General features: G+C 52.0%; 5 protein-coding genes across 5 annotated transcripts; 4 read left to right on the top strand and 1 right to left on the bottom strand.

Annotated features, from left to right (window-relative positions):
• Positions 1-2,668: 2,668 nt before the first annotated feature.
• On the top strand, positions 2,669-3,953 carry Aud_009658 (putative UbiD family decarboxylase; the record flags this gene model as incomplete). The annotated part of the gene is made up of 4 exons (XM_043294507.1): positions 2,669-2,720; positions 2,776-2,861; positions 2,920-3,128; positions 3,185-3,953. 4 exons carry the CDS (start codon positions 2,669-2,671, stop codon positions 3,951-3,953), a joined length of 1,116 nt encoding a protein of 371 aa, XP_043150442.1.
• A 283-nt stretch (positions 3,954-4,236) lies between these two features.
• Aud_009657 (uncharacterized protein) lies at positions 4,237-5,549 on the bottom strand (the record flags this gene model as incomplete). The annotated part of the gene is made up of 5 exons (XM_043294506.1): positions 4,237-4,631; positions 4,681-4,745; positions 4,795-5,174; positions 5,239-5,306; positions 5,354-5,549. 5 exons carry the CDS (start codon positions 5,547-5,549, stop codon positions 4,237-4,239), a joined length of 1,104 nt encoding a protein of 367 aa, XP_043150441.1.
• A 707-nt stretch (positions 5,550-6,256) lies between these two features.
• Positions 6,257-7,978, top strand: Aud_009656 (uncharacterized protein; the record flags this gene model as incomplete). The annotated part of the gene is made up of 1 exon (XM_043294505.1): positions 6,257-7,978. The coding sequence occupies one exon, from the start codon at positions 6,257-6,259 to the stop codon at positions 7,976-7,978; it is 1,722 nt and encodes a 573-aa protein (XP_043150440.1).
• Positions 7,979-8,792: 814 nt separating this feature from the next.
• Aud_009655 (uncharacterized protein) lies at positions 8,793-10,106 on the top strand (the record flags this gene model as incomplete). Its single annotated transcript, XM_043294504.1, has 1 exon — positions 8,793-10,106. One exon carries the CDS (start codon positions 8,793-8,795, stop codon positions 10,104-10,106), a length of 1,314 nt encoding a protein of 437 aa, XP_043150439.1.
• A 1,155-nt stretch (positions 10,107-11,261) lies between these two features.
• Aud_009654 (SUR7/PalI family protein) lies at positions 11,262-12,107 on the top strand (the record flags this gene model as incomplete). The annotated part of the gene is made up of 1 exon (XM_043294503.1): positions 11,262-12,107. The coding sequence occupies one exon, from the start codon at positions 11,262-11,264 to the stop codon at positions 12,105-12,107; it is 846 nt and encodes a 281-aa protein (XP_043150438.1).
• Between the last annotated feature and the right edge of the window lie 381 nt (positions 12,108-12,488).

Genomic DNA, 12,488 nt, shown 5'->3' with positions numbered 1-12,488 from the left:
GCGACGAAGATGTTTCCAAAGGGCCTGCCGTTTACTCTGGTACATCTTTACCTTTTCTGAGACGATGAGTGAGGGAGCAGAGACCTCTACACTTTATGTGATAGCTTCTATGATGAGCGAATCCTCGTGTGCTGCAATAGTATTAGGACCGGACCCGAGATTCAGCCAGCCACAGATTGACGCCCCCAGATATGTCGCATAGCCAGGGTTTTTAGATCTCCCCCACTACCCCACAAAGGAGGATATGCAACGTATTAACGATTCATGTTGACTGAGATGTAAATATAAGTTAAACAACTCCATAAGATCAATCCTCTTCGGAGTGTTCAGATACAGGGGGTTCAGACATTAAAGCGTCCAGACACCAGGAGAGTTCGGACACTAAAGCGTTTAGACACCAAGGGTATTTAGACGCCGAAGTGTTCAGGCTTCGGTGTCTGACTCTGTTGATGTCATTTTATTGGGCTGGCCCAGTACGAACGGGAATCGACGCAAGGAAGGCAACTAAGAGGGAATCCGAGGCGCCCACGGTTCCAATCTAAATATCCGTTCATTTTATTTAATGTGATCTCCTTAACATCTACTTTACCAATCAGCATATCTATGTATACAGGGACTTCTCCCACATCTGGCTCTGAGTCGATAGCTTTGTCCTCGATCGTTAAGGAGGCTTGCCATGTATGAGGCAGTTGACTACCCAGTCGACAGGAAGAAGTCCTGAATGATATGTATCAGATTCTGGTCAGCTGGGTTATAGCATTATTTCAACTGTCTAGACAGCTCTGTCAAGTTTTAAGGTGGATATAGACCGTCTTATTTTTAAGCCCTTCCCTGATAGTGAGATGGAGGGTGTAAACAAACAAAGTTTATAGCACTAATGAACACAGAGCTACTAAACCTTATCTCTAATTGCATAGCTTACTTAACTCATGTATTAAGGAGATTCGCCTATGAAGTATTCCTTGTACTTCTCTATGAAAGGACGCATCTGTATTATGCATAAAACCTCTAGATTCAATGCAAGCGGACCATAGAATTATTCTTGGACAAGTAATAATCCTTAAAGAATTTAGATTGTATTGCTTCAGCTACTTTTAGTCATGGATTTCTTAAATGTAAGCTTGTATAACGTGCGCAGACATACATTGCTTTTCCATACCAATATCGGCAGGACTATCTACAAATGAAGTCTCCTGGCCCATTAAGCATAGAGTTAATAGGTAGACTGGCTTACTATTTTTAGCCATGGCAAGCACGGCATAAGAATATACTATAGTCTCCCAGAGGACAATAATCAATAGTGGAAGGGTAGGAAAAAGCGTCCTATTCAGTAAGAACCTTGAACAGCTGAAATCTATGTTCAGTGTAGGGGAATGTATAAAGTTCATTCCTCACAACTGCATCTGCCAGTTATACGTCTGCTACCTAATACCTATGGTTTGATCTCGAGGACTGCTTCGCAATATATGTCCATCATAATTTCCAGAGCCAACGGCCAGATGAGCGATGTCGGCATCTGGATCCATGGATCACAGCCTGGGACCCGCCAAGCCTGAGACCCGAATGTCTTCGAGAATGCACAAAAAAGAATGCAAGTGACAATATTCTCAGGATACTCACACTAGAGAGAAGGGTATAATGAGAATTTGCCTAACAAACAAGACAACTCCATTACCAGGAGCAGAGCAGGGCCATATTTCAATATGTTAGACACTAGCGGAGACGCCTGAGATGAATCTCAGGCAATCTTGTGTCTAATTGGTTACTAAGGTCATTAAACTTTGTTTGAGAACCGTGATGAGAAGACAGGCGAATGAAGGCTCGGGCCCGAGAATCTCATATGATCCAGGGAATACAATGTCTCACTTTGCAAAGTTTAACTGGACCAAGGACACGTCTGGCCCAGTGACCAAGTCTAAAAATTGGTCCTGTCACTGATAGTCCCCAGGCATCAGGAGCACTAGGCCCCGCATACACAGGGAAGGCAGCATCTATATGTCAGTTCTTAATGCCGAATGTCCAGAATCGAGATATGCCGCCGTTCCTCAGGTAGGTCTGTGATCTCGGTTCGAAGAGTATCATTTCTTGAAGAATTAAGGAACACATGCTGGAGACACCAGGAAGAATTTTCACAAATAAACTTTCCCAAAAGAAGGGTCAAATTAAAACCTCGGCCAATCAGACGGCCTCGCCTTATCCATCGCCAACACCTCAGAGAGCGATCCAGAAATGGCAACAGCCACGTGCGATAATATGGCATATGCATGAACCAAACCGCCGGTTGAACAGGGGTGTGGCGAATAGTATGCGAAGGATCGAGGCTGCTGCTGGTCCAGTGCACGGGGATATCTGAGGCTGTCTCCCTGGTTTCGAGTATATTGGGTGTTCCTGGCTCTCCGTGAAAGGCCGAGTGACGGCCGATTGCTCCCAAACTTTGTCGTCACGTAACTTATATCTGGCAGGCCCCGCCTGGTGGCGTCCGGTTCCTGAGAAATCAACTGACAAGTCTGCGAGGGTCCCTACTATTCATCACTGCAAGAGAAAATGGACGACGCAGGAAAAGGTGGCTGACCCTGCAGTTCTGTCTTCAAAATCTCTTATATCCTCCATGACACCTAGGCTACTATTACTTGCGCCAGCATCATCCCTGTAAAAGGGCGCTATCACCATGATTCAGACGTCGGAGGAATGGGTGTGGTTGACCGTGGTGCTGCTCATCAGTATATTAATCCTCCTGTCCACTCTAGAACTCACAATCTAACCGACATCGAACAGCAACGCTGCGCTATGTGTCTCGCATTCTGCAGACGGGTGGTCCGCGCAACCTCCAGGTGGAGGATCTGGTCATGGCGGTGGTTGTAGTACGTTCTTGCTCTGCAATTTCACTGAGGCTCTGAATGAATGCTAACTCCCTCTTAGATATTCTACATATTGCTTACCGTTTTCCTGGTCCAAGTCGACAAGTACGGCACCAATGGAATCCCCCCGGGTGAGTTCGAGACGCTTGATAAATCGACAATCCCAGACCGCATCAAAGGCAGTAAGATGGTCGTGGCGGTCGAGCAGTTTTGGCTCGTGGTGGTCTGGGGATGCAAATGCTGTCTGCTGTTACTATACTCGACCATGACGTGAGCCTCCCAACAGCTCTCAACATTTCTTCGCCTCTAACAACCTGTCCCTGCAGTTCCGGCCTCTGGCAACACCGCATCGTCAAAGTCATCGGCGGCATCTGCGCCTTCAGCTTCCTCCTCATCGAGATCCTCTTCTTCGCCGTCTGGTGCCGCCCGTTCTCAGCATACTGGTCCGTCCCGCCCAAGAGCGTGCAATGCTCCGTCTATACCAACCACGTCATCACCACCCTTGTCTTCAACGTCACCACCGACGTGCTCATCATGGCCATCCCCCTGCCGCTGCTCATCCGCGCCAAACTCTCCCTCTCGAAGAAACTCACCCTCTGCGCCGTCTTCTCCCTCGGTGTATTCGTCATCCTCTGCTCCATCCTCTCAAAGTACTACTCCATCTCCCAGCCCTACGGCATCAAATGGCTGCAATGGTACGTCCGTGAGGCCGCCACCGCCGTCATCGTCTCCAACATCCCGCAGACCTGGACCCTCCTCCGCCGCCTCTTCAACTGGAAGTCCTTCCTGCAGCACTCGTCCTATAATCGGAGTCAGAACAAGTATACCAGTCGCTTGGACAGCTCGACGATCCATCTCTCGCGGTTCCGGGGGGACAAGTCGGGAGTGCGCTCGACCATCGACCGATCTGAGTCGGGGGAGCATATCGTTCGCGAGCAGCCGTTGGAGATCTGGGCGCATACCCAGTTCCATGTGACGAATGAGGTGGATGACACGCCGAGGAGCGATAGTTTGAGTCACAGTAGTGCTAGTTTGGACTTTGATACTGCTGGTGAGAGTGGGCTGGTGAAGACGACCGTGACCTCTGCGCCGTGATAGCCTCCCACCTCTGATGTTCCACAATGGTTGTGCGGCTGTAATCGACATAGTTTGTACAATAGACGCATTATAGACTAATTCCTTTCTTTGTATTCGGATACAGACCGCGCATGTCCAGTCGCTGTCGGCCTAACCTTTCTGGAGACATATCCTCAAAGGACATATGTAGTTGAGACATCACCTATCGAAGCATGCTTAGCACTCCCAACCCCAGCTACGGCGTGTCAACGGATATAATTTTCATAGAAGATGTATATGTACAGATGATTAAGTGCAAGTATTACTCTCTCCTATCCCGATTCAACATTGGACCCGTACTCCCGACATCCGATCGCCCGTCCACATCCTGCCGGATACTGGTACGCACCATAATAGCCTGCAACTCCAAGTCAGAGCTATTCCGGCTCGGCGTAGCGCCCACATTAAGAGTCTTGGACGCCGACGACGCCTGCGTCCCATTCGGGTCATCGATCTGCTGAAACCCATCGTTATGTGTGCGTGAGGCGGGAAAGGGGAGTTTCGACCCGGCCGAGGGCTGCGAGTAGCCCTTGGAGACGCCGCTTTTGACCTTGCCGAGGAAGCCCTGGACGAGGGGTTTGAGGAGCGGAAGGCAGCCGCAGATGATGGCGACATCGAGTTCGAGGCAGGTCCAGATGGATTCTTTGGCGCTTGAGGCTGGGGAGGGTTAATGGCATTTTTGCAGACGGGGGAGAAAGAAACGTACAGGCCAGATCTGTGACGACGAAGTGGCGGAACTCGATCAGGCGCATGAGACTGAAGATGCAGACCCTGTGATGGTCAGTTGAGTCTTAGGCGAACAGTTCATAAAGGGACGTACAATCCACCGAGAGAAAAGATCACCGTCAAGGCGATCTTCTGCCGAAAGGTAATCTGCAGTCTCCATACAATGGGAATCGGTAGACAGAGGATGATGACATCCTCGATCAAGGCAATCGATCCCATAGTCTGGAAGAACTGCACCTGCCCCTTCATGCAGTGTCCTTTCAACGTCTTGTCATAGTAGTATTGCACCGGCGTACACTGGAACGTGTTGACCAGGACGGCGGTAAGGGCCCATATGGCAATGAAGGCGATCAGACAATTGGAGATGATGGCATATACTCGGACGGCGCCAAGGAGACGCTTGAGGAAGACGACGATGGAGATCTTGACAAAGGCCATGGACGGGGCCCAGAACTTCTGTATCATCCAGGATCCCTTCGCGAGTCAGCTTCCATCCTTCGTCAAAGGTCTGACTGGGTGGGGTCGGGCCAGGACATACAAATTGAATGCGATACCGCTCATCATGCGGCAGGCTCTTGAGAGGCACACCAACACCATTGAAAGCAGCTACAGCGGTCAGCTTCTGACTCAGGTACTAGGTAAAACGCACTCACTCTCCACTACAAAAGCCGTAGCGCAGTAGGAGAGGATCAGCCCAATGCCCATTAAGATGTCTTCAAGGAAAAACCCCGCGGCGGTCAGGCGTCTGGAGTACAGACGCAACAGATACGTGACGGTGGCCACACTGGCCCCGACGATCGGCACAATCGTGAGGACATCTTTCCAGTAGGTATTCTGCTCGTACGCCATTCTGGCGATGAAGGAGAGAACATAGATCGGAGGAATCAGAAAAGAGAGTAGATCAGGCCATGATATTGTTTTGCTGTTGCAACGTTACATCTTTTCTTCAGTACAGCCGATGAAGAGACTGAAGAAAAGAAGCTTTTCCCTCGTGTTGCCCAGCCTGAGCCCGACCAACGGGAGAGACCTAGCAATATAGGAAGTCTCAGGCCATGGCTGCCAATGCCTAGTGGTTCTCGTCTCCAGCAGTTTATTTCCGCCGAACTTTCCCTTCTGGGAGTTAGCATGGATCCTGATGTCACGACTCCGACTGTGGTTGGCTGCCAATGTTTCACTGCAGGACAATCCTTGCCCGGACTAGGCAAGGCGTTAAAGCTTGCGTACAGCTAAGCAGGGATGTTAGGGCTGAGGTAATCGAAAATCGCACCAATCACAGCTTGTCGGCTGAGTTCCGAATCCGGGAAATTGAGAGTGGGGATAAGGATGATCAAGACTATTGAGTGTGCTGCATCCTCATTGCTGAGGTCTTACTTTTGGCCCCTTGAGGGCCCGTTCATGCACGAAATCCTCTATGAGATCTCGGTCCTGGTTCGGTGAAATGCGTACGCGATTCATCAGCCCACCCCGGTTCATTTCCACCAGGGGGGCAACTTCATTTATCTTCCTTCATCCCCCTGTCATTCCACGTGTGGCTCGTATCGGCAGGAAGGATCGTCATGGCCTCCAGTCTGAAATTATCCGGGCTCACCTTCTTGGCTCTGCTGGGCGCGACTGTGGTCGCAGGGAAGGACAATTGCTCGGCTTGCAGCTTGAATCACTTCAATGCGACAGTTGGAGGACGCGTGCAGCCTCTTACTCCCTTCTCCCTGCCCTGCTTCTCCAACTACAATGGCACCCCAGTGGCTCGCGACAGTGCTGCCTGCGCTGCCATTCAGGCCAAGTACAGCGATCCGTGGCTGCGAACCAACTCTCCCAATGGCTACATGAACAACCAGGATGAGATGTGGTCGTCGGACCCCAGCAATCAGTGCCTGCTCGACAGTAGCGATCCCACTGATCCCCTGGCGTTCGCGAATGCCACCTGCCAGCAGGGTAACATGCCCTCGTATTACCTCGAGGTGCAGAGCGCCAAGGACGTGATCGAGTCGTTCCAGTACTCGAACTGCTCCGGCCAGCGGCTGGTCATCAAGAACAGCGGCCATGACTATCTCACCCGCAGCAGTGGCCGTGGCACGCTGTCTCTGTGGACTCGCAACCTGAGGTCCATCCGCTACGACCCTGCTTTTGTTCCCCGTGGCAGCAATAAGACCGGCCCCAAGTACAGCGCCATCACCGTCGGCGCCGGAGTCAACTTCGACGAGGCGTACGCCTTTGCGCAGCAGCACAACGTCACCATCCTGGGCGGCTACTCGTCCACCGTCGGGGTCTCGGGCGGCTGGGTCCTGAACGGCGGCCACTCCGTCCTCAGTCCCGTGTACGGGCTTGGGGTCGACCGCGTCCTGGAATTCAAGGTCGTCACGCCCGACGGCGTCTACCGCACTGCGAATGAGTACCAGAATGCCGATCTCTTCTGGGCCCTCCGCGGCGGCGGCGGCGGAACCTTTGGCGTCGTACTCGAAAGCACCCACCGTGTCGAGCCTGCCATGCGCTTCGTCGCGGCCAACATCAACTTCCCCACCACCTCCACCAATATGCTCCCCTTCATGGACATCGTCGTCAATAATACCCTCAAATGGGCCCAGGAAGGCTGGGGCGGCCACATCACCGGCAACTCCCTCGTCAACGTCTCTCCTTTGCTTACTGTCGAGCAAGCCAAGGCCTCCCTGGCCGAGGTCATCGCCTACGCCGAGGCCAACGGGGGCTCCGCCTCTATCGAAGAGTACTCCTCGTGGTACCCCTTCTACGAGAAGTTCGTGACAACCAGCTCCGTCGCCGTCGGCGTCACCCGTTTCCCCGGTAGCCGGCTGATCCCGCGCTCTGTCTTTGAGACGGCTGGGGGCCGCGCCAACCTGATGGGCTTCTTCGCGCTTCTGCAGTCCATGGGCCAGACGCCGTACATCCCCGTCGTGGGACCGGTGCTGTACAACTACACCGAGGGGTCGACGAGTGCGGCTCCCGCGTGGCGGCAGGCCGTCTGGGAGCTGGGTTCTGGGACGGCGTGGGCGTGGAACAGCACGTTGCCGACCAGGAAGCAGAAGATCGCGGGGCTGCAGAACATGACTGCTGTTATTGAGGGGATCACCCCGGGCAGCGGGGCGTATAGCAACGAGGCGAACCCGTTTACGATCCACTGGCGCGAGGCGTGGTGGGGCGAAAACTACGACCGGTTGGTCAGCGTGAAGAACAAGTATGATCCTCAGGGGTTGTTGAGTTGCTGGAAGTGTATTGGGTGGGAGGAGTCTGATGCTGCCACCTCGCCTTTCGCTGCGTTTGTCTAGGGGCTGTCTACAGCACTTGGATATTTGTCTAATTGTATATACGTAGAATGTATAGAGGACAGTACTATAATAGACTAGTGACATTGCACCTTAGCATTCCTTGAACCGTCCTGGTGCAGCGACACATGGATTGAGATACAAAGTGACAGTCATGGGCCAACCTCTCCAGCACGTGTTCCAGATTAATACCTGATAGATTGTAGTACAGTCTCGTCAGAAGGATCGAGGAACGGATCCAGTACGCGCTAATGCACGTTTATATTGCCTTGCAGAACCCGTCTGGGACCCAATAGACCAGCCGTTGAAGCACATGTCCTTTGACTGTGGAACCTGGGGCCGCCTTCCGACAGCCGGATAAGCAAAGCAAATGAGATTTATTGGTGGATTTGACTGCCAGCGGCCGTTAGACGGATATAGTCGCGTTAGTATCCCCTGTCACATGTCAGTAAGCTGATTATTTGATATCGCTCACTATGCAGAACTCCATCAGCATGTTCTTCTGTAGCTTGACCTTGTGCAGACGAAACTTGGTGGCGTTATCAGGCACGGTTACTAACGTAGGCTCGACATCTTTAACTAATGCCGCGAGCAGGAACACTTGGCTGGTGCCTGTACATGTTGCACCAATATCACAGCAGTGTAACAGGCACATGGTGCAATATGTGCCTGTAGCGTCCTTCCTCGGTGTCCCGCCATCTCGGTGATTTTGCTGCTCGTTGAGAAGGATATAAAGGCCGTCGTCGGTCCTGTCAATGCAGCACTCCAGAGTTCACCCCGCCTCGGAAAGTCCTGCATTGCATCCTTGCCTATCATAATGGCTCGATTTCCTGCCGCAGCAGCATGTCTGTCCGTAATTGCTTCGGCCCATCCACTGTCGGCTAGCCTGTATCCTACCGTTCTACGCAGAGATACCACGGCAGCCAGCATTGAGCCTGCATCGGCCATCTCCCTCTACTATCAAGCCATCAACTCAAGCTCCATTGGCGCTCTCGTTCAAGCTGACTTGCACCTCCCCTCCATCGTCCTTGAAGACGTCAAGGACCTGTCAAGTGTTGCCTGTTCCGCTGAAAGCGTGACGGTGGCGTTCAATTCGAGCACCACCTTCAACCAAGCATACTCGTCCTGGCGTCGCGCAGACCTCCTCCTTGTCACCAACCACCTGGGCAACTGCGACGCAGAAGCTGAGCGCGGAATCTACCACGCAAAGTCTCTCATCTTCGATGCCTCAACCCTAACCATCACCGCGTCAACAAGCAAGACCAATCTCCAGGAGCAAGCCAAAGCCGTCACCATCGCCTTCGGACACCCCGTTCCATCCCAACACAAGCGCGAGCTGGTCGCCAGCGTGGACCTCGCCTGGTCAGGCGACCTCATTCGCACCAATAGCCTAACCATCCACGCCGACGAAGCCACTCTCGACGCAGCAGTCACTATTGACGGCATCATCGCGTACAACATCGAGACCAAAACCGCCACCACCCTCGGCCTCGACATCGCCGTCGCGCTCGACTCGACGCTCAGCCTCTCCGTCTCAGCCGCAGGCTCCTTCCTGCGCAACGTGTACACCTACAGATGGAGCCCCGTCGCGGCCGCCGGCTTCTCCATCCCCGGGATCCTGACCGTGGGGCCGATGCTTGATCTCAACGTCGGCGTGGACTTGGGCATGAACGGCACCGCTGAGGTCAGCAGTAACATGACCATGGCGACGAACGGGCTGTTCCATCTCGATCTGCTCAATATGACGGATAGCTCGGCGAGTGGTGTCGCGCCGACTGCGACGACCACGTCGAGGCTGGATACCGCGGCTGATATGCAGCTGGATCCGTTCGTTGGGGCGGAGGTGGGCGTGACGGTGAATCTGTTTGAGGGGCTGCTTGATTTGTCGTCTGGGCTGGTGGCCAGAGCGACGGTCGTCAATGTGTTTAATGTCGATGCAGATATGGTGGTTGGTGACGATGGGAATGTCACGCTGGTTCCTCCGGCGGGTGGGAGCGGGGGCTGTCAGAATGGGTATTGGTTTACGAGCGACTTTTGGTTTAATGTGACCGCGAGGATGACGGCGCTGTTTACGGCGGATCTGTATCATCTTGATATGCCTCTGATTCAGACTGAGTGTATCTTGTTTTAGCAGTCAAACAGCCTGGTGTCATTGCATGCATGCAGAAGGGAAATATGATTTGCAACCTTAATACCATTCCTAGACTGATTGCCTCATACCAGGACACACTCTCACTTATAGTTCAGAACTTAGCAATCAGTGTCCAATGCCCCAGTAGCACTGGCAGCTGTTGCATCAGACAGGGCAGACATAAAGAAGCCGGATCAAATGCAACGATCATTGTTATAGCCTACCGTATATGAGAATATATTATTTCGCTACGCCAGATTCAGAAATCTGGGACGTAGTTGGCTATTTTCATTACGCTGTGGATATACATATCAGCCGATGAAGGTTAGATTGGGTGGTAGTCTTGCTTTTCAGGCAGAGCACTTTGGCGCTGGTGAAGAAGCACGTCCAACGCCATGCCAGGCTCTTGATCACGCCGGAGGCTATTTCCTCGCTGCGTGTATTATGGCTGCGCTGTATAAACAAGCAACCGAGTGTGGCTCCTGGGAAGCTGATGTCTCCCTTGCTGGCGTGATGAAATATTTTAGATCACTAGGGCAGTGGGAGGGAGCGTCTGGCTTCCAGACGAAAGACCTATACATGTACCAAGGACGTGCCACAGGAGTTTCTTGAGAAACGAGAGACTGGCTTGGGTGAACTAATTGCGGTGCGGCATTCTGCTTCCGTACAAGGGCTTGAGGTTGGCTGGGACATCATGCCCAAACCTCTCGGCTCTGATAAAAAGGAGTGGTTATAGAAGTAGAGGTTGTCAATATCATGTTGCTTTACATTCGGATTCTGTACCACAGCCCCTAGTGGAATCGAAGTATTATGAACAACAAAGACGTAAACAGACTGCACAAAAAAATAGTAGGATGGCTTCTCTGATGAGTGGTGGCGATATCCTTCAATAGAATCACGGCGCCTTGAGGGTCTATGATTCCCCGCTTAGTTTATATATTTTGGCGTAATGGTTGAGAACACTCTGGCCTTTACCACGTAGACGCAGTTTGGCATTCTGGATTTCTTTCCCAAGTTTGGCTCTTATGAATCCTTGTTCCTTATATTATAAATTGTTCTTGAACAGCCAGAGAGCCTATTCCTGCTATGGCTGATTCTAGTCGCATTGTTTGTGTGGCTATATCATTGGCCCTAACTCTAGGCGCCCTTATCGCTATGCTTGGTGCCAATGCAGCTGGTGTTGCACGCCAAGACATCTACCTCTTCCAGGTCCAGGCAACCGGCAACCACTTCTTTTCTTCCTCTAGCCATACAGATCCAGCTGGCTTTTGCAGACTAAAACCGACCGTCCTCAAAACACACGGCTTGTTCAACGAAATCGACAATACCTGCCCTCGTCGCAATAAGAGAACAATCAGATTTAATGCGGCTGACATCGGTGTCCGTGCCGTGTACAATGTGAGCCTATGGGGCTTTTGCCGTACCCCTCAAAATGGTTCCCGGGCGTGCTCAGAACCTAGACTCAACTGGGCGGAGGCATCACTGAATGAGGCCAAACGCAACGTTGAAGATTGGATCAACGCAAAGGACCGTCACATAGCCCTACCAGAGCGCTTTACGGACATGATTCACAAATTTAGTCTCTTGACCCTCTTGGCCGAAGTTTTCTCTGTTATTGCCGTTATGGCACTTAGTACCGAGTTAGTTTTCGGCATCTTTGCAACTCGCAGCCTTGTTGTCTCCTGTGCCACATTCCTTGTGGCATGCGTCGCCACTGTTGCCGTCTGCATTACGGTATGCGCTGCGACACTCATGCTTGTTGTTTCTACGTTCTCCATAGATTTCGGGGTCATCCCTAGTAGGTGGTTTCTGGCACTCCCGATTAGCGCCGTTTTCGCTATCGCTGCCTGTATCTCCTGGCTTTTTACCACATGCTGCTGCTGTGCTCCAGATAACGGCCGCCGCCAGCGTGGTAGGGATCGCAAAAGTGAGACGCTCGTTCCGTCTAGCTTCTATGAAGCCCAGGCACAGCATCCAACGCTTGGTCCACAGTTACGCTGATGTGTTAGTGTTACAGCAAGAATAATAGGTCTTGTCAGATAATCCGCGCGAGTTGTTATTGTATGGTGAAAACATAGATACGAACACAGGGATGAAGGTCTGATCCTTCTCATCTGCTATTCAATACTAGCATATATACCAAGAATGCAAAACCGGTAAGATACAGTAAAAATTGGCGAATGGGACGCAACTCGGCGGTTGAACTACGACAGCAAAGCCAAATCTAATTGGTCAAATTCGAGAGACTTTTGGAAATCCTTTACTCCACGCGGTAGGTAGGTATGGCTGACAGGTCCTTATCGAGCGGACCACTAGCAAGGGCAGAACAGAGTGTTGAAGCCAATTCTTGAGCCTCAGCAGAATTGATCGACGCTCGTGGCA

The sequence above is a fragment of the Aspergillus udagawae genome (genome assembly GCF_001078395.1).
Source record: "Aspergillus udagawae IFM 46973 DNA, scaffold_8, whole genome shotgun sequence".
Taxonomy (NCBI): Eukaryota; Fungi; Ascomycota; class Eurotiomycetes; order Eurotiales; family Aspergillaceae; genus Aspergillus; species Aspergillus udagawae.
Note: the sequence above shows the minus strand (reverse complement) of the source record. Positions and strands in the feature narration are given on the sequence as shown.